This window comes from Notechis scutatus, chromosome 6 (genome assembly GCF_049901735.1).
Source record: "Notechis scutatus isolate UNSWTSFEM ecotype Mainland chromosome 6, rNotScu1.2, whole genome shotgun sequence".
Classification (NCBI taxonomy): domain Eukaryota; kingdom Metazoa; phylum Chordata; class Lepidosauria; order Squamata; family Elapidae; genus Notechis; species Notechis scutatus.
Genome location: NC_142014.1, coordinates 48,666,410 through 48,685,822, shown reverse-complemented (window position 1 = coordinate 48,685,822; position 19,413 = coordinate 48,666,410). Strand labels below are relative to the sequence as shown.

The following is a 19,413-nucleotide window of genomic DNA, read 5'->3' as shown; positions in this document are numbered from 1 at the left end:
TGTTTGAAAAGGCGTTCAGAGTTCAGCTCTATTTACACCCATGAATTCTGGTATGTTAAACAGGAAGAGGGAAACTGATGTATAAAAATCCACGCCTTGTCAAAAACACTGCCCCAAAAATAACTAATCTCACGGGAACCGAGACGAGATGTTTCAGTAACGTTGGTGAGAATCATCAGGGCAATTCTATTTAATCCAGTTCATTGAGGTATTGTGAAAACAACGTGTGCGAGGGAGAAACTTAACATGCTACATTGGCTTTCTAAAGGAAAGAGAGGTTAGAACTTGCTAATCAATCTGTTATTCATTTCTGATGTACCAAAGGCATCTTTTTTATATAATCGCGTCTCTTACCCATATTTTTAAACAAAATTATATATTTGCGGAGAAATCCGTGTCATCGTTTCAGCCAACGAATCAGATTTGCCCCACTCCGTTGCAGTGCTCATTCAATTTCCCGCGCTTCTATCGTATTGGGCCGAACTACAATTCCCAGCATTCATTGCCTCTAGGTCCTGATTTGTTTTAATTGTGGGACATGTGGCTATCGCTCTACTGCTAAATAAATATGTCGATTTTTATTTAACGAGCCAAAGGCACCATTTGCTAACCGTGCTGTGGAAGTAAGCAGGAGGTGGGATTATTCCTGATATGCCAAAGCATCCGAGTGGTGTGTCGGGAGATCAATAGCGCTACCCGGCAATCACAGAGGTTGCCTGCTTGGCGTTCCGGGCCTTCAGGCAGGAGAAGCGCTGGGCTCGTGTGAGGGAGCGTCCAAGATGTCGGCGCCGTTGGCGGTAATTTCAGGTAGGGAGGCTCAGGGTTGAGCTGGAGAGCGAGAGGAAAAGCGGTGGTTTGGTTCCGGGCGTCTTTTCCCCCCCCTTTTTTTGGAGACGGTCCCGATCCCACCCGGTTCCCCCTTATTTATGGAAAACTATGAATCGTTTTAAGGCGACCTTCCTTTGGTATGAATGAGTTTCTCTCCCTTTTTGCTTCGCGCAATTGTTTTACTTAGCGGCTCAAAAGTGAGAAGGACATTTACTTCCAGGAAGATTTATGGGGTTGCTCCTTTCCTTGCACGTCGTCTTGGTCTAAAAGTTTACAGGACCGAAAAAACCATCCTTTGGATCCAGCAGGAGCCGCCGATCTTACAACCAACTTTGTGCGGCTCCCGATCAAAAAAATCAAATTTATCTCAGTCCAATTTTTTGACTAACGCGTCCGAGAAAGTGGGGAAAGCTACTCTACACGGCTAATAACACTACATTAAAAATAACATAAAAACGAGTAAAAACGGAGAGCGGATCTAGAGGTTTTTTTTAAAAAATAGATTCTTCTATGATGAAAATTCGAATTCTTAAAACGTTCTTTAAAGGACCTGAGGAAATCTGAATTATTGTCCTTAGGTTATTTTGATTTGTCAGTGGAACAGTGGTTGTTTTGCATGCCACAATACAGGTAGCCCTTGACTTACAACAATAATGGACAATAATTATTTCTGAAAATAATTCCCAGCGTTGAAATAAAACAAAGTTGTTTTAATTGTGTGCTTAATTACGGTCTTGGGAAGCCTTGGTCAGAACAATGTTGATCCTTATCTTTAAGTCATTTTATTGCATGGGCCCAAGATATCTCAAGAGTTGTCTCACCCCAGTAGAACCAGCCTATCTCATTCGCTACTTAGGATCCTATCTGCCAAAGAATTTCAATTGACAGGGTCCAGGATCAGAGCTGCTATGATCCCTGCTCAATCTAGAACAATCCTAGCCTTCCAAAAGAGGCTTAAAATTTGCTCTGTCAGCTGGCCTGGGACCCTGAGGTGCTCAATGCTGAGGGTGGCCGACAGGGTAAAGAGAAGATTCCTCACCCCTATGTCACCTGTTCTCTTGGGTTTTAGTTTCTTATTTGGTGTAATTTTAATCATTTTGTTTTATGTTTTATCATATTGTAAGCCCCCAGTCACTGTAACAGTGAGATGGCTAGCATATAAATTTATTTAATAAATAAATACAAATACATCAGCTGACAATTCCCAGATACTTTGGAAATGTTCTTCTGGTGTGAATTATTGTGTGATGGACGTGAGCTATCAATAAACAATGGAATTTGTATGCAGGTGATCTTTAGTTAACTGCTATAATTGGGATAGGTTGATGTAATTAAGCAAATCCTGCACCATTATTGTGAGCTCACATGGTCACCATTTATGACCTGCTTGGTTCCCCATTAACTTTGCTTGTTGGAAACCAGCAGCTAAATTCACCCAGATCATGATCACCTGACTGCAAGGAAGCTATCACAGCTGGAACTTCAAGGGCTGATCATAGATGCCACTGATTCAGTTCTTTTCTAACTTTGAACGTTGGTGAACAAATGGTCACCTGAAAACACCTGAATTTCATATGAATATACCATCCTTTAATGTTTCAGTTACTGGTTTGTGAAGCATGAACTATTCTGTTGTGTTTATTAAAGGCAAGAAAAGACAATAATGTATAGGTCATCCTCACTTAAAAATCACAGTCGGGACTGGCAACTCCATTGTTCAGTGAAACAATCATTAAACAAGACATCTGACCACAAATTATAATTTTACTGCTGGCTTTCTCATTGACTCTGCTTTTGGCAGTTGGCTATGAACGCACTAATGTCATTTGTGACTGTGGGATTCTGTGAGGTTGTAAATGCCCATCGGTTGCAAATCATCCAAACTTAATTACATGTCCATGGGAGCATTGAAACGTTCAGAAGTGTGAGAACTGGTTGTAAAGTTACTTTTTCAGCATCTTTGTAACTTTAAATGGTCATTAAACAGGGACAGTTGTTAAGCAAGGATTACTTGTAATCTCATTTAATGTGTGGCTATTTATGACTAAATAAATTATTGTTGTCTGTGGGGCAGCAGATCTCTTGCTACTGCCATCACTTATAATTAATATAATTTAAATGCTTTTTGTAAATGTTGTATAATGTAGCAATGCTTTACTAGTATTTTTTTAAAATTGCAACACATATGTATTATTTTCAGCTGCCAGTTTGTGGGGGCCATACAAAGACATTTGGCAAGCAGTGGTTAATGCTATATGGAAAAGGCAATCTGAAGCAATACATGTTCTTGATCAGATTTTAAAGAAACACAAAGCGGACTTTATATCACTCTTCAGAAATCCGGTAAACAATTTTTTTAAAATTTCATTAGGTGTGTAAAAAAGAATTGTATTGATATTATTCTTGTTCCTTAAAGAATGCTTTGTATTTTACTTGAATTAAAGCTTTATATAATGTTGTCTGAATGAAGCATTTTAATAATATTGCAGTAAAAGTAATATTTCTTAATAGACATTTACATCACAAACTGATATTAGATAAGGGGAAGGGGGTTTTGATAGTATTTTTAAAGAAGAATATAATATTACTCAGTACAGTCAAGTTAAATGGGAATGACAGATTACTTCAGAAAAATAGCCCAATAACTAAAATAATGATTTCTCTGCTAAGAAAATAGCTAAATGATCTGTAGAAAAGCAAAATTCTGCTTTAATTTAGAAGATGGGGCCTGTTATTGATATCCATTACCCATCATGACTTGTTTTTTAGTGAGAAGGTTAAGTTACCAAAGTTAATCTTAGCTATGCCACATTTAACACTCCCTGTTAATGACAAAAATATTGGTCAGTTTTTTGGCACATTTTAGATAGTATGTTTAAGTGTGAGCAAAGATAACTTTTATTTTAAATATACTTGTGTATTTTATGAAAGCTGAGATCTCTAATCTAGATAATACCTGCAAAACAGTATGTAGTTATATATTATCCATCAAATAAGGCATACGTGCTAGGTACACATAGTCAGGATATCTTGTATCCATGTTAACCAATAATCCATACTTCACAGAGCATGGTGAGTAGAGACATAAAAAAACAATCCAAAATTAAGTACACATTATTACAATATAGTACAATGTACAATGAGTCAATTTAAATCAGTTATAGATTATGTTTTAATGTATTAAAGATGTTAGGAAATGTGAAACATTTGGAGTTTGGTCAGTGATTTAAAATATTCTATGCACATGTTTGCAGAATTTATTCATGGGCAGAATATTATGGGAAATTCTGAAATGGTCGATGTTTTTATCAAATTTTCCGTTCCGGAAAAATTACCAAACCACATTCCGATGCATTCCAGAATAAAAGTAGACTAATTCAGTATTTCCCAGAACATTCTATCCATAAAACGGTTAGTTTTGTATCTCCTAGTACAATATTTTGTAGCTGTATTTTAGTATAATTTTTTCAATGTATTTTTGAGAATAATTAGACATTTTTTTAAAAAAATATTTTGTAGCCGAAGAACGCCCAACAGCATGAAAAAGTTCAGAAAGCAAATACTGAGGGAGTTGCTATCCAAGGCCAACAGGGCACCCGATTGTTACCAGAACAGCTCATCAAAGAGGCCTTTATACTGAGTGATCTTTTTGATATTGGAGAATTGGCAGCTGTTGAACTTCTCCTGGCTGGTAAAGTGATAAGATCCAACTGTCATTTCTTTTATTTTCTGATTGTGTTCTAATAGTTCAGGATTCCTAAAATGCCAAATGCTCAAGCATATTGGCCCCATCCCTGAGGGAGATATACCTGGTGGGACCCAGAAAGAGGGCCTTCACTGTGGTGGCCCCCTCTTTCTAAAACAACATTCCCCCAGAGATTAGAATGGCCCCCTCTCTAATACTCTTCCAGAAGGCACTGAAGACCTGGTTTTGCCAGTGGGCCTGGGGAACCCAGAGCGGGATGGAGCCCATCAAATGGCTCGTGTGATCTGCTGTCGTCGGGCGGGGGATGGGAGTTGGGTTTTTTTTATTTATTTTTTTCCAGATTTTGTTCTATTGTACTTTATTAATTTATTTGATTCTTTTTGTTAGTTTTTATTGTTTTTTATTTTAAATATGGTTTTACATTCTGTAAGCCGCCTCTAGTCAGCGAATAGGCAGTAAAAATAAATATCAAGCATCTTGTTCCAGGTACTTCCCTATGCTAGGAATAGTGGGTTTCTTTCTGCAGAAGTAGTAATCTAATCCAGCAACCTTGGATTAGAAAATTCTGCCTGAGCAAGACACAGTATCTCTTTTTTTAACCTAGAGATATATATTTTAAAACTTTATAGCATCTAAACATATGAAAGTGTTTAATGTTTAATGCTTACACTTGTTTCAGTACAGCATTTAAAATTGTGTCTGCCCACATTTTTATTATACAATATGCAATTTCATAAATGATTTTCAAATGTTGTAAACTTGCCCTGAGAAAATGTTGTTTTGAAGGGCAGCATATAATTTGTTCAAAAAAAAAATTAATATGGGTTATAGACCCTCGGTGGCCCAGTGGTTAGAGTGCAGTACTGCAAGCTACTCCTGCAATTTGGCAGATCGAATCCCACCAGGCTCAAGGTTGACTCAGCCTTCCATCCTTCCAAGGTGGGTAAAATGAGGACCCCAGATTGTTGGAGGCAATATGCTGACTCTGTAAAATGCTTTGAGAGGGCTGTAAAGCACTATAAAGGGGTATATAAGTCTAAGTACTATTGCTATATCATATGTCCAATTTTAAGTATAGTTAAGTATTACTATATATCCAGAAGTTGTTGGTTGTATTTGACTCATTGTACTAGTAAAATAAGCTAGAAAGGCTGAGAAGATCCTAGAATATGCCTAAAAACTGTATGTTGCTCCTTTTAGATTGAAAAATGTTCCCATATAATTTCCTCCCCAAAAGTCATTTATTTACTTATTTTAAAAAATATATATTGCTATCTACTCAACTCATGGTGAATCAAGGTAGCTTACAGGAAATAAAAACAATATAAAATTAAAATAGCGTGTTTTAATAACAATTTTAATAGGTTACTTTGAAAAGTAGTGATTTTCTGTGTCTTTAAGCCTTACCAAAAGCATTTATTTTTAGGTTACTAAGAGAAACTTGAAGATACTCATATAGTAACTAATGAAATAGTAGAGAAAGGTTATTAGTGAAAGAGTAGAGATAGGATACAGGAACATTTTGTTGTGTAAGCTACATGCTCTATTACTGTAATGGTATTGTGGAGTGCTTATATACATTTAGTTGTCACACTTTCAGTTTTGATGGACAAATTGGTTGGCCTTTCTAATTTTTTTCTGTAGGAATTGGGAAAAATGCTTACCATGATGCAGAGTCAGTTTACACATGGCAGAGAGGAGGGCTGTCCGCTTAGTTACACTTTTTAGAATATTAGTAATGGGTACAAAATTGCAGAGGGCTGAGTCAGAGGTGAACTTGAACATTTTATTAAGGAATATTTCATATATTCTGCTCCCCTTCCCTAATATTTGAAACTGAGTACAGGAGAAATAAGAAAATGAAAAGCATCAGAAGCCGTGACCTCATATGTAACTGCAACTTTATTTTTCTTTTTAGGAGAACACCAGCAGCCTCGTTTCCCAGGTCTCACTAGGGGTTTAGTAGCTGTTCTCTTATACTGGGATGGGAAGCGATGCATTGCGAATTCATTGAGAACACTTATCCAGTCTCGTAGAGGCAAGACATGGACACTAGAGCTCAGGTCTGTCTTCAAAGAGATTGGAAAAATCTTAGACGTTAGCATATTTACTTTGAACTTGGATTGTTCAAAGCCTGATTTTTGCAGTCGAAGGGAAAGTTGCATCTATTTTATATACTATTTATATAGTATTATATAGTTATGCAGTGTATTATGTATTGTTTTTATCTTTTTGTCTTCCTCATAATAGTCTTTATTTTGACAGCTCCATTTTGGCTCTATAGTGTCTAGTATATGCATGCATGAGGCTGATGAGTTAAAAAAACTGAGGTAGTACAGCAGTTTACATCATTTATAAGGTACAGGTGAAGGAAATCTAATTTGAATATTTTCCCATGTGAATCAAGAAAACAAGCCAACGGCCTATGATTTATAACTATTTTTTTGTTTAAAAAAGTACTTGTGTAGTGCTGAAGAGCACATGATTCAGTCTTTGCATCTGTGATACAATTTGTTATGTTGCCATTTTGCTTCTACCTCAAAACTTAGTGATTCCAGCTTTTATCACTTGTTCTCTTGAATGCCTAATATTGTTCATATAACTTAATTTCTAATGTTCTACAGTACTCAGGAACATTCACTAGCATGTCAAAATAAAGTTAGTTATGACACTACTTTCTCTTTCAATTACAGTCCTGAGTTGGTGTCCATAACAACACAGTTTACAGATGAATTGATGGAGCAGGGTTTAACTCATAAAATTCTGACTTTGATATCTCAAATTGATGTGAACATTGAATTTGAAAAATTACAGAAAGAACGAGGCCTTGGTAGTGAGAAACATCGCAAAGAGGTAAATAATTTTAAAATACATATAGTACTTTTAATATTGGAATACAATTAGAAAAGCAGCATTAGTTTCAAAATCATTTTTTTAAAATTTCAAGTAGTATCAGGTAACTAGTGTACATTAACATAAAACCAAGGTACATGTAAAGAAAAAGAAATACAAAAAAGATCTACTGTGATGTGCACAAAGAGATGGCTGCTGTAAAGATGAAAATATGCCATAATGAAGAGTTTATCAAATTATAGCCTATTGCTAGTAAGGTAAACCAAATAATGCAACAAAATTTGATGAAATTATGGTTTCTGCTTCTGAAGTCTGATTAATTTAATTTTAATATTTAATGTTTGTACCTCTGTTTTTATGATGCTTTCAAGCTGCTTGACATGAGATGGGTGGTTTATAAATTTAATAAATAAATGTGTTGTTCCTAATGCAGCAGTTGTTGTACAATGATTGCTTTGCTAAAATTAAATAGATAACAGTAATCAGTTCTTTATTTTTAAAAAAACGTATGGTTTGGTCCTAAATAAATGCAAGAAGCCTAACTTTGGAGACCATTTAATTCTTTGCTTAGTGATTCTTATCTCTCCCAAAAAAATTACCCAAAAGGGTATAATTTTATCACATGACCACACTGTGTGTGCGTGGTGTGTTCTTATACACACACACACACACACACACACACATATATATATATGCCAATCTAAGATTAATTTAATTATAAATTCAGTGCTAAAGTCTGTGATAATTTATAGTATTGTTGCTTCTTGCTCTTATAGTACAATATAGTACAAATGTATGTGTATATAACTGTTTTTTCAATAGTCAGTGATGAATTCCTAATAAGAACAGTAAAATGTGTTATGTGTTTTAAATATATACTGTAGATGCAACCCATATATGGAATACTAAATTGCAAATTAGTGTTACACATGTGATCTTGAATTCACATACTTCGGTCCCATTGTAATTCCATTAAGACAAATGTCATAATGCTTTCAGTCCTAATTATTTTCACCATACAATTTTATTGAAAGTGTCACAGAAGTGGTTTCTCATTGCTTTTTTCCATTTCCCACCAGTAGCCCAGCAATGCCCCGGCAGTTCCCTCAGTTTTAGTCAGAGCCTATCTTGCTTAGCCTCAGAGATCAGTTCAAGTCACAACAATTTTGGGTTAGCAGTGAACTGGTCTCTTGCTGATTCTATTGCTTCTTTCACTGCTGTTATGTGTGAAATGCATCTTTGCTAGTTCAGTAATAGAATGGCACAATATAAAATTGCATGCTTTCAAGTGTAATAATTGTATGCCTATGCAATTGTAATAATATTTTATTTTGAACTAGGTTGCTGATCTTATCAAGGAGTGTCGGCAGGCATTGGCTGAAAGCTTGTTTGTTTGGACTTGCCAGTCACCACTAAGTCGTGATGATATTTTAATCCTTATTAGTTATTTGGAGAAAGTAACTGTAGAGGCTGATGGGTCATTGGACAGAGTAAACTTGGCATTACTTTTGGCTGTTCTGTATTGTTTTGATGTCAGCTTTCTAGAACAGATCACTGAAGATCGAGATGGTAATATTTTCCATTTTAGTTGGTACTGAAAGATGCCATTCATATATGTCATTAATTTATAATTAAATGTCTACAACTAAAAATATTCATTGCTTACATATTTATCTTAGCTGTTATATTACTATGATTCTATGGTAGGCTTTTTAAAAAGGATAGTTTCTCAGATATGAGAATAGTGTCCAGAAACTTTTGCACACTGAAATGATTACTTCCTAACAAGACTAGGACAGGCTATAGCAAGATTTAATGAGATATAAGAGATGGGTTAGAGTTTTTTCAGCAATTTTTCATTTAGAATAAGCTTATCTCATAAGATATTAGGTTGCAGACATTTTTTTTTTCTAGCGGCCTTTTCATGATTTAGAAAGGAGGTGGGTCTTTTCATGGACAATGGAATAGATTGCAGCTGTTGTTATATAACCATTTCTTGAATGTTTATTAGGCCAAGAACTATTACACTAGATGAAAAATAAAAAGTAGGAACTGACCCAATCTTGTAGATAGAAACTTATCATTTATAAATTTATGGGAATTAGATGGTAGTTAAGTGGATTTTCTATTCCTGAGTTTACTTCCCAATTGTAATACAGGTAGTCCTTGACTTACAACAGTTCATTTAGTGACCATTCAAAGTTGCAACAGTACTAAACAAAGTGACTGATGACCATTTATGTCTAAAGTCTTCTGAAAAATAAATAATCTAAACTGGAAGAATTTCTGATCAAATGTTTCATTAGCCAATTAAATTGATAGCGAATTCTTTTTTGGCAGAGAAATTTCAAAGAAGTATAATACTAAACAATAACTATGCATTTATTTATAGAAGTCCATTTGTGTTAAAATGAAAATCCTGTGTACATTTTATTTTATCTCTGAATTTAACTTTTTATTGGTTGTGCTTCTATACCACATTAAGCCATAATGTGATTTGCATGCTTGAACCCAGTCATGATACACAATGAACATTGTGTATCCAAGAACTAATATGGTGTAAAATGAGACAAATTAAGTATTTTTTTTAAATTTTCAATGGAATTGGACCATTTCATTGGTAGATACTTTTTATTGTTGCTTTAGAACTGATGCGCCAGTTGCCGCTGCTAACAGAGAGACAGTATATAGCAGCAATCCATACACGCCTTCAGGAATCTCGACCTTGGAAACTACCAGGACTTCAAGCTACTGTTAGGTTAGCTTGGGCGCTAACTTTGCGTGGAATTTCACACTTCTCTGATGTGACAGGTAAATTTGATTAAAAGTGGCATTTAGTCAAGGAACTCAGTTCCACTCCCCTGCCTTCATTTCAATGAAGGAAGCAAATCTGCACACATTCTACTGATTAAAATGGCATTTCTAACTGATGTTTCCTATGAAGTGTGATGTGTTATGACATTGCTTCTTCTGTTCTTTCTTCTTTGCAGCATTTGCGGAATTCACTGAAGCTGATGAAGCAATGGCAGAGTTAGCAATTGCAGACAATGTTTTTCTATTTCTCACTGAATCTGTAGTGAGAGCAGAAAACTTTTATCAGGAAGAATTTTACATCCGTAGAATCCACAACCTTATCACAGATTTCCTTACCCTCATGCCAATGAAAGTAAGTTTTATGGGGAGGGAGCTAAGTTAGAATTATCTTGAATATAAAATAGATCAAATATTTCAGTGTAATTTATTTACATAATTTGAAAAAAGCATGTCTAAACATTTTAGGGAAGATTTTAAACTGAGAAAAAAATTTGATTTAAAAATAAACGTATGTGGAATGACACATGCCCTTCAAACAACATTCAAACATAACAATTGTTATCTGACTATTCATCTAAATATAGACTTAATTAAAAAGAAAAAAAATCTAAACTATTATATTGAAGGTGTCTTTTCTGAATGTATTAAAATAATTATTTTTCTTCATCTGTATTTCTTATATAATTAGATAGAATTTGAGTTCTTTGGAGTAAGTCAAAATGTTATATTTTATTAATCTACAGTTATAAGTGGTCCTCATTTAGTTATTATCTGTCTATTGACTGTTTACAACATTCCTCTTACAATCATTGAAGTGTCTCCAATGGAACCTTCTTTGAACACCCATTTTCACACTGATTTAGGGCACAGGTAAACTCCCCATAGCCTCAACAATTCTCAGGGAGAGTGCTAATAACCAGATGACTTCAAGGAATATAAATCCTTCCATTCCCCATCATTCAGTCAGAACTGAAGAAGCTTCTTGGATGAAAAGCAAAATATCTTCAAGGAAAAAAATAAGAAAGTCCAGTTGCCTTTTAAAAAACCTCCCTTGGAACAATTAATCTTTTGGATTGTATAGAAAATACTTCAGAAATAGAATATTGATTTCAACAGGAGTTATAATTGTATGATTAACTTTCTACATTTTCCACATGTAGAATAATGACAAAAGTCTTGTCTTGCCTTATATAGGGTATGTTAAAGATTCATATATCAATGTGATTTTTACATACTGACAAATATGGGTCTCTTTAAAGGGCTTTGGATAAGTCTATTAAAGGCTTGTTCTTAAGACTCAATATTATTTCTGGGTTGGATTATTAATTGCAAGGATCCAGTGATTGATTTCTTTGAGAATCAAAATGCTGATCTCAGATGGGGCTTAAGCTATTCAAGCAGAATAATTATGTTTAATTTAAAAAATACTCTTTCCTTTCATTCATTTATTCTGTCTTAAATTTAAAATGCTAATGTTGGTAAATCATACAGATTTTTTTTCTTTTTCCTTCTTTATTTGCTTGACCTATTGTATAGGTGAAACAACTGAGAAACCGTGCTGATGAAGATGCTCGTATGATTCATATGAGTATACAGATAGGTAATGAACCACCTATATCTGTTAGAAGGGATTTAGAACATCTGATGCTTTTAGTAAGTTAATGTTCTTATTTTTAATAATACTTCTTCTTTAAAAACACAGCAAAATATTTATGTTAAAATGTATTTAAAATTTATTTTTAACTACATATATAGTCATTTATATACATAACAGTTTTATTAACCTAATTTCCTCAGGGCACAACATTTTAAAAGTAAAGAAAGCAACAGAAGAAAGTCTTGTAACCAAACCATATTTTTTAATTTCTTTCTGGAAAGGTTGGTGTGCCTTCATCTAGAATTTAAACCTCAGAGCAGACAACCTGATTTCTTTGTTCTTCAATAAGCAAAGCTGTACAAATATTGACTTTCATATTTTGCCATAAAATAGTTTATGTATCTGTGTCTATGAAGTTCTGCTGTAAGTAATGAATGTGGGCTTGAGTATCTGTAGCAGCATTTCTCTATTTCAGCAATTTTAAAATGTGTAGATTTCAGTTCCCAAAAATCGCCAGACAATAATGATTTGTAGTTTTTGTAGCTTTTATTTTTACTGTAATGTTTAATAAATTTATTGGAAGAAATTTGGGAAACACTACTGTAGAGATTTATTGCTGTGCTTGGTGTGAAGTCTAACTATGCTTTTCACTCCTATCATTACTTTAGGGAAAAGAAACTGTTTTATGAAGGGAACAGCAAAGGGCTTGTTTTTCTTGCTATATAATGGCTTAATCTCCCCTTAATTTCTTAAGATGAGTTTTCTATATTGTCTTATGGAGAAATGATATGCAATTACTTCTCATTAAGCCAACACAATTTTCTATTGGCTCCTGTTTCCTGGAATATATTTTCTTGGCATAAAATGAATGTGTTATACATAGCCAAAAGAATGGCAATGGGAGGAAGATATCTTTCTTACTTTCTATTGTATGCTTTTGTTTAATTTTCCTAGTTCTCTCATTATCCTTCTCTTTCCTGCCTTTCTCAGTATTACCTGAATGTCAATGAATGTCAATGAATGAATATCTGAATGTAGGTTTATCACTTAAAATATAGTCTATTATGTAAGTTGTGTTAAGCAAATAATAATTTACCTTTATCAACATTGCTCAATAAGATGAAAAGATTCCAGAGATTTTTAACAATATGCCTTTATCATAATTGCTCACTAACATCTGAAAAGATTCCATAGATTTTAAAAGAGCATATAACTTAAACTTAAGTGATCCTGTATAGGAATTATGTTAAATTCCTCGGTGTGGTCACATGACATCATGCTTTATAATTGCATTGTTTAGTAAGAGAAATTCCAATCCTAATTGCTGCTGTTAACTAAGGACCACCTTATACATTTCCTGAAATGCATTTTTTTATTTTTTCTTCCTTTACAGATTGCTGAGTTATACAAGAAAGATCCCTTTCATCTGGAATTTGCTCTTGAATATTGGTGTCCTTCAGACTCTCTGCAGAGCTCCACTATCATAGGTTCATATCTTGGGATAGCCCATCAAAGACCACCTCAGCGTCAGGTTAGAAAAATGACTTCTTTGTTTGGAATGCCAGTGATTTGAAATGTCTTTGTTTAATTTGGATAGTTTTCTTGAAACATCTTTGTGAACTGTCTCCACTATTAAAGGAAGAGCCCTGTTGAGAAGAAATTATTGCACACCACCTCCTTTTTTGAAATTAGACTGGACTACTAACCCCCTTTTCCCGCCCCCCCCTCTTTAAATACTGGTACCAGTCTCTATGTTTCAGCATTTGCTTAAAGTGTAGTTATGAAGATTATCTAAAATATTACATAAATTCTATGTAGCTTTAGTTTTGCTTACTGTTTTAAAAATAAAATGCAACCCTATCTGAGTTAGAATAGAATAGAATAGAATAGAATAATAGAATAGAATAAAATAGAATAGAATAGAATAGAATAGAATAGAATACTTTATTGGCCAAGTGTGATTGGACACACAAGGAATTTGTCTTAGTGTAAATACTCTCATTATACATAAAAGAAAGATACATTCATCAGGAGTCGAGAATCATAAGGTACGACACTTAATGATAGTCATAGGGTATAATAAGCAATCAAATCATACTAGGAAACAGTTAATAAAAATCGTAAGGATACAAGCAACAAAGTTACGGTCATATAGTCACAAGTGAGAAGGGATGAGTGATAAGGAGTGATGAGAAGATTAGTAGTGCAGACTTTGTAATAGTTGAACAGTGTTGAGGGAATTATTTGTTTAGCAGAGTGATGGCTTTTGGGGAAAACTGTTCTTGTGTCTAGTTCTGGTGTGCAGTGCTCTATAGCATCATTTTGAGGGAAGGAATTGAAACAGTTTATGTCCGGGATGTGAGGGGTCTGTAAGTATTTTCACAGTCCTCTTTTTGACTCATACAGGTCCTCAATTGAAGGCAGGTTGATAGTAATTGTTTTTTCTGCAGTCCTAATTATCCTCTGAAGTCTGTGTCTGTCCTGTTGGGTTTCAGAACCAAACCAGACAGTTAGAGGTGCAGATGATAGACTCAATAATTCCTCTGTAGAACTGGATCAGCAGCTCTTTGGGCAGTTTGAGCTTCCTGAGTTGGTGCAGAAAGAACATTCTTTGTTGTGCTTTTTTGATGAAGTTCAGACCTTTTTTGAGTTTGAGAGAGATAAATGCATACTTAGTATAATAATCTGTACAGTAATCAGAATATTCAGTGGAAGAACCATCATTTAAACCCCTGCTGGGTAGGCACTTGACCTGGTGTAGAGTATATGTGGGCGAGTGGGGAGAAAAATATTAGAACTGTATATTATTATTTAGTGCACTTGTCTATCACTTTTCAAGAGTTTTTGAGGGAAACAAAAAGATTTTGGATGCTGTAGATCCACTTCTGGTACACCATTCACTTATTGACATATTATTTATATTCCCATCCCTGCCCCATTTTTGAGGCACTGACAGAGGAAGTTTCTGTTGCAGTCTATAGCATTTCTTCCACTTGATCCTGGAGATGCATCCCAAGAACTACCAGAGGCAAAACAGTGATTGTGAAATGGTAGCCTGCAATATCCACTAGTTCCTGGAACTTTTTTCTGAGAACCATAGGATTGTTGGCTCCTCCCCTCCCCCAATTGATATCTGTGGTTGTTAATATTGACTGTAGGGTGAATATTGCTGTTAATTCTAATAAACACAACATATAAAAAATTAAGTGATTGCTGTTATTTAAGCAGATTGCGTATATGTCCATTTAACAGTAATTCAAATTTGCAATGGTGCTGGGAAAATATGATCAGGCCTCACAAATTTGCTGCAGGTGCTTGACAATCAGCTTGTATTTATGTCAGTTGCCATATGCTAGGGTCACGTGATTGCTATTCGCAATTTTCACAGGCGGCTTCCAATAAGGAGAGTCAATGGGGGATTTGCTTACGGATTTGATTCACTTAATGACCATAGTAGTTTGCTTAACGGCCGTGACAAAAAGTCATAAAATTGGGGGTGAGTCACTGAACAACTGCATGCCCTTAGCAATGGAAATTTTGGGCCCAATTGTGGTCGTTATTTAAGGGCTATCTGTATGTGCTAACCAGATATGTTTGAAAACAAATGTCAAGGTTTTGTTTGAGTGGGTGTTTCTACTTAGGTTAATCTTTGTTTATATTGCAGGTTGTTTTATCAAAATTTGTTAGACAAATGGGAGACTTGCTTCCTTCCACAATTTATATTCCTTATCTGAAAATGCTCCAGGGATTGGCCAATGGACCCCGGTGTTCTCATTATTGCTTTACTTTGCTAAAGGGTAATGGTAGTACTCATGGTAAGAAATATAGCACCACATAGGCTGAATGTTTCAATGTTTTATTTCCATTCACTGTAAACACACATAAGCATAATCTTAAGTAGAAGTGTCTTCAGGGAAGTAATTGAACACTGAGATTGAAGCTTTTCATATTTACAGATAGTCCTCGACTTAACTGTTCATCTGGCACTGAAAAAACAGACATAACCATTTTTCACAGTTACAACCAGGGGTGGGATGCAAATACTTTTACTACTGGTTCTGTGGGCATGGCTAGGTGGGAATGGTTGAATAGGCGTGGCTTCTTTTTTTTTGCAGCAACCCCTCCCCCGGTGCTCTGTTTTTTTGCCTCTTGGACCTCAGAGAAGCCTCCTAGGTGAAGCATTAAGACAGCAAGGGGGATCCCAGCACAGCTGATCGTCGGAACAACTTATAGTTGGGAGGGGAAAAAAATACCTTAAGGAGTGACTGGGCGGGGGAGAATGCAGTCAGAGATGTCCGGCATGCATGATAAGGACTGACTGGGTGGGGAGAGGAGGGGTGGGCGGAGACAGGGGCACGATTTGCCGGTTCTCTGAACTGCGCAGAATCGTAACAACCGGTTCTATAGAACCGCTCCAAACCGGTAGTATCCCACCCCTGGTTACAAGTTTTGCAGCATTCCCATGTGATCAAAATTCAGATGCTTGGCAATTGGTTCATATTTATGACAGTTGCTATGTCACGTCATGTGATCACTTTTTACAACTTTCTGACAAGCAAAATCAATGGCAAAACCATATTCACTTAACCGGGTTACTAATTTAACAACTGCAGTGATTCATTTAACAAGTGTAGCAAGAAAGGTCGTAAAATGAGGAAAAACTCACATAACAACATTTTGCTTAGCAGCAGAAATTTTGGGCCCAATTGTGGTCGTAAGTTGGAGGCTACCTGTGCTATGTTATCAGTCCTTTGTATTGCCTATTCATAGGACATTTCAAGTTAATGTTTAGCATATCTAATAAAGCTTGTTAATTAGGTGAAAATTCCATGCATCCTTAATTAGTATTTTATAGAAGATGTTAAAAGTTTAAAGGTACATATGCTGTTCTTGATCTTTACATTTTTTCTTTTCTTTTATTAACTCACATTTTTATAGGGAGATCATTAGGAAATCCTCATTTTAGTATAATTTCTGAATGATTGATAATTTGTAAAAAGCTTGACTTTTAAAATAATTGGTAAACCAAACATTTTTTCTCTCTCTCTGTTTTATGATTTCTGGCTTTTTGCACTTAAGATCCAAAACTGGATAATTAATTCACTTTTATTTATACATTTGCTAATTTTGTTCATATAATATAATGTCAGTGTACGAAGAAATTTAAAAAGAGCTTGTAGTGGAGTAGAGAAGAATGATGACAGCTGTTTGTTTTGGACTCAGCTCTGTTGAGCGAAAAGATAATAGTTGAAGACCTGCTGATTTTCAGTTGTAGATGATTAGTTGCTGTTTATTAAGCAATCATAGGGTATTGCTGAGGATAAATCAGTTTTCCAGGGAGATAGTCTAGAATGAACAAGGAGAGCTAACAAACTGGACAGGGGGAATCACTGATAACTAATAATAAATGTAAGAGGACAATTACTCAGCTAATCTGGAAGTTAACGAGGAATAAATCTCTTTCCATCTACCTTAAGAAATAGAAGTGATTATGAATAAATTTTGCCATTCTGATTTTCAATGCTTGTGATGTCTTTGTGTTTCTTTTTGAAAATAAGCTGGCATATATTTGCAGTTTTGTAGCAATGTAACTAACAATAGAAGTAAAAAATGGACTGAACAGTAAAGGCCCTAAAGCAGGAGATGATAAAGGAAAAAAGTCTTTTTAAGGAAAAGAATCAAACAAGGAAACAACCTCCTAGTTATTTTTGGGAGCTTTAATATACAGTCCTCACTTAGAATGGCCTAAATTATTTCAGTCACTCAATGAGATTGAATTTAGGGAAACATTTTTTTCACTTGTAGTTTATTTAATATAATCTACATTGTAGATTTTTTTTCATTCAGCTGAAAACATCCAGGGAGCAGGTGGAAGTCCCGTCTCTTGGGAACACTTCTTCCACTCCTTGATGCTGTACCATGAACATTTACGTAAAGATTTGCCAAGTGCAGAGAGCATTCAATATCGTCATCTTCCTCTCAGAGGCATCACACAGAAAGAACAGGATGGATTGATTGCCTTTCTGCAACTTACTAAGACTATTGTGAAATGGGTAGGTAGTTACTTGATATATGAAGAAATTCAGTTGCTACTTTATTCAATAGTTACTGACATATTTGGTCCCAGGAATAAATGCAAAAGGAGCTAAGAGGTGGCCATAAATATAGTTTAAATGAAGGTAAGTTTGATGGGAGAAAAATAATGTGTAAGAAAATGTTACAATTCTGAATATTCATTTTTGGTATAATGGACACTAGCTATCAGTGATAGTTTTTCTTAATTTTTCAGAGTGAAAATGCACGATTGAGTCTCTGTGAACATCCTCAATGGACACCAGTAGTTATTATTCTGGGACTTCTGCAATGCAGTATACATCCAATTTTGAAAGCAGAATTATTAGAAACTCTCTCAGCCTTTGGGAAATCTCCAGAAATTGCTGCTTCACTATGGCAATCATTGGAATACACACAGGTATCTTGTAAAGGGAAGTTTATCCCTGCTCTGTACTTTGTCCAATTTATTTTATGTTTTCCAATTTGGAAAATTGGCGCACAGAATAAGAAAATGTATTGAGCAAAACTGAGTTCCTGAATGCCCTTCCAACTTTAGTGTGTTATTTTCCTTTATATTATAAATTATTGCTAGTGAATGGGAAGTAAAAGATAGAGAGACAAAAATTCTGATTGTATATAAGAAATTAAAAAAATGTTTACGTATTTAGTGGGAAACTTTTTAAACTCAAAATTCCGTCAATAAAATGTATACTTAGTAAACAAAAAAGTATGAAAAGAAGAGTGCAGGTACTTTAATTTTGGAGCAGGACCTGTCACTAATGATTTGTACAATCAACAATAGTTCATTCTTTTAATATTGTATTATTTTGCTAATAGTGACAAACGTTTCATTTCTCTCCGATTTATTTTGGAAGATATTGCAGACTGTAAGAACTCCAGGCCAAAGGCAAGCCATTGGTATCGAGGTAAATTGTCTGCACTTAGTCATTCTATTTTTAATGTATATTTGATTATTTAACATGAGACAGTCGTTATCTTTCAGTATCTTGATGTTGGGAAATACCCATCTAGGCCCTCAATCACAGATTTAGCCTTAAATTCTTGCACAGTTGCAAGAGGGCCAGGACTGAGACACACACACACACACACACACACACACACACACACACACACACAGGTTCTTTGAGCTGTATAGAATCTTACCTATTCCCAGACTAAGGCTGGTAATCTGGCAATTCCTGTATAATAGGAATTAAGTAGTGAGCTTGAACCTTTCACATGAGGATCTGGTTGCTTGTTGCTGACACTTATAAATACTGTATACACTGCTTTTTTAAACAAAATCGCAAGAAAACAACATAAATCTATCAAAAATCCATTATATCATTGGCTAGAGCCTCAATCCAGTATAAAAAATAGGATCAATAATCTGATCTGCACAGATTTAAATCTTCCTTATTTTCTGGATACAGTGAGATAAACTGGCAAGTGTGAAAATAATGATACTCAAATTGCAGTTAGGTCCTTTTGGAATTTTGTTTTCTTTATTTGGAAAATTTATATTGTCGCCTACTGGTTTACGATGATTATATTTTGATTT

At 34.9% G+C, this 19,413-nt stretch overlaps 1 protein-coding gene across 1 annotated transcript in view; it reads left to right on the top strand.

Annotated features, from left to right (window-relative positions):
- The first annotated feature begins 501 nt into the window (after positions 1-501).
- The window catches only part of NUP205 (nucleoporin 205), a 40,538-nt gene continuing 21,626 nt past the window's right edge, over positions 502-19,413 (top strand). The window contains exons 1-14 of the mRNA XM_026694306.2: positions 502-807; positions 3,029-3,171; positions 4,348-4,519; positions 6,453-6,597; positions 7,228-7,387; positions 8,728-8,956; positions 10,034-10,198; positions 10,378-10,553; positions 11,738-11,854; positions 13,192-13,329; positions 15,463-15,613; positions 17,646-17,851; positions 18,088-18,270; positions 18,728-18,778. Coding sequence (XP_026550091.2) covers positions 780-807; positions 3,029-3,171; positions 4,348-4,519; positions 6,453-6,597; positions 7,228-7,387; positions 8,728-8,956; positions 10,034-10,198; positions 10,378-10,553; positions 11,738-11,854; positions 13,192-13,329; positions 15,463-15,613; positions 17,646-17,851; positions 18,088-18,270; positions 18,728-18,778 — 2,064 coding nt within the window. The 5' untranslated portion in view covers positions 502-779. The remainder of the gene's footprint in view (positions 808-3,028; positions 3,172-4,347; positions 4,520-6,452; positions 6,598-7,227; positions 7,388-8,727; positions 8,957-10,033; positions 10,199-10,377; positions 10,554-11,737; positions 11,855-13,191; positions 13,330-15,462; positions 15,614-17,645; positions 17,852-18,087; positions 18,271-18,727; positions 18,779-19,413) is intronic.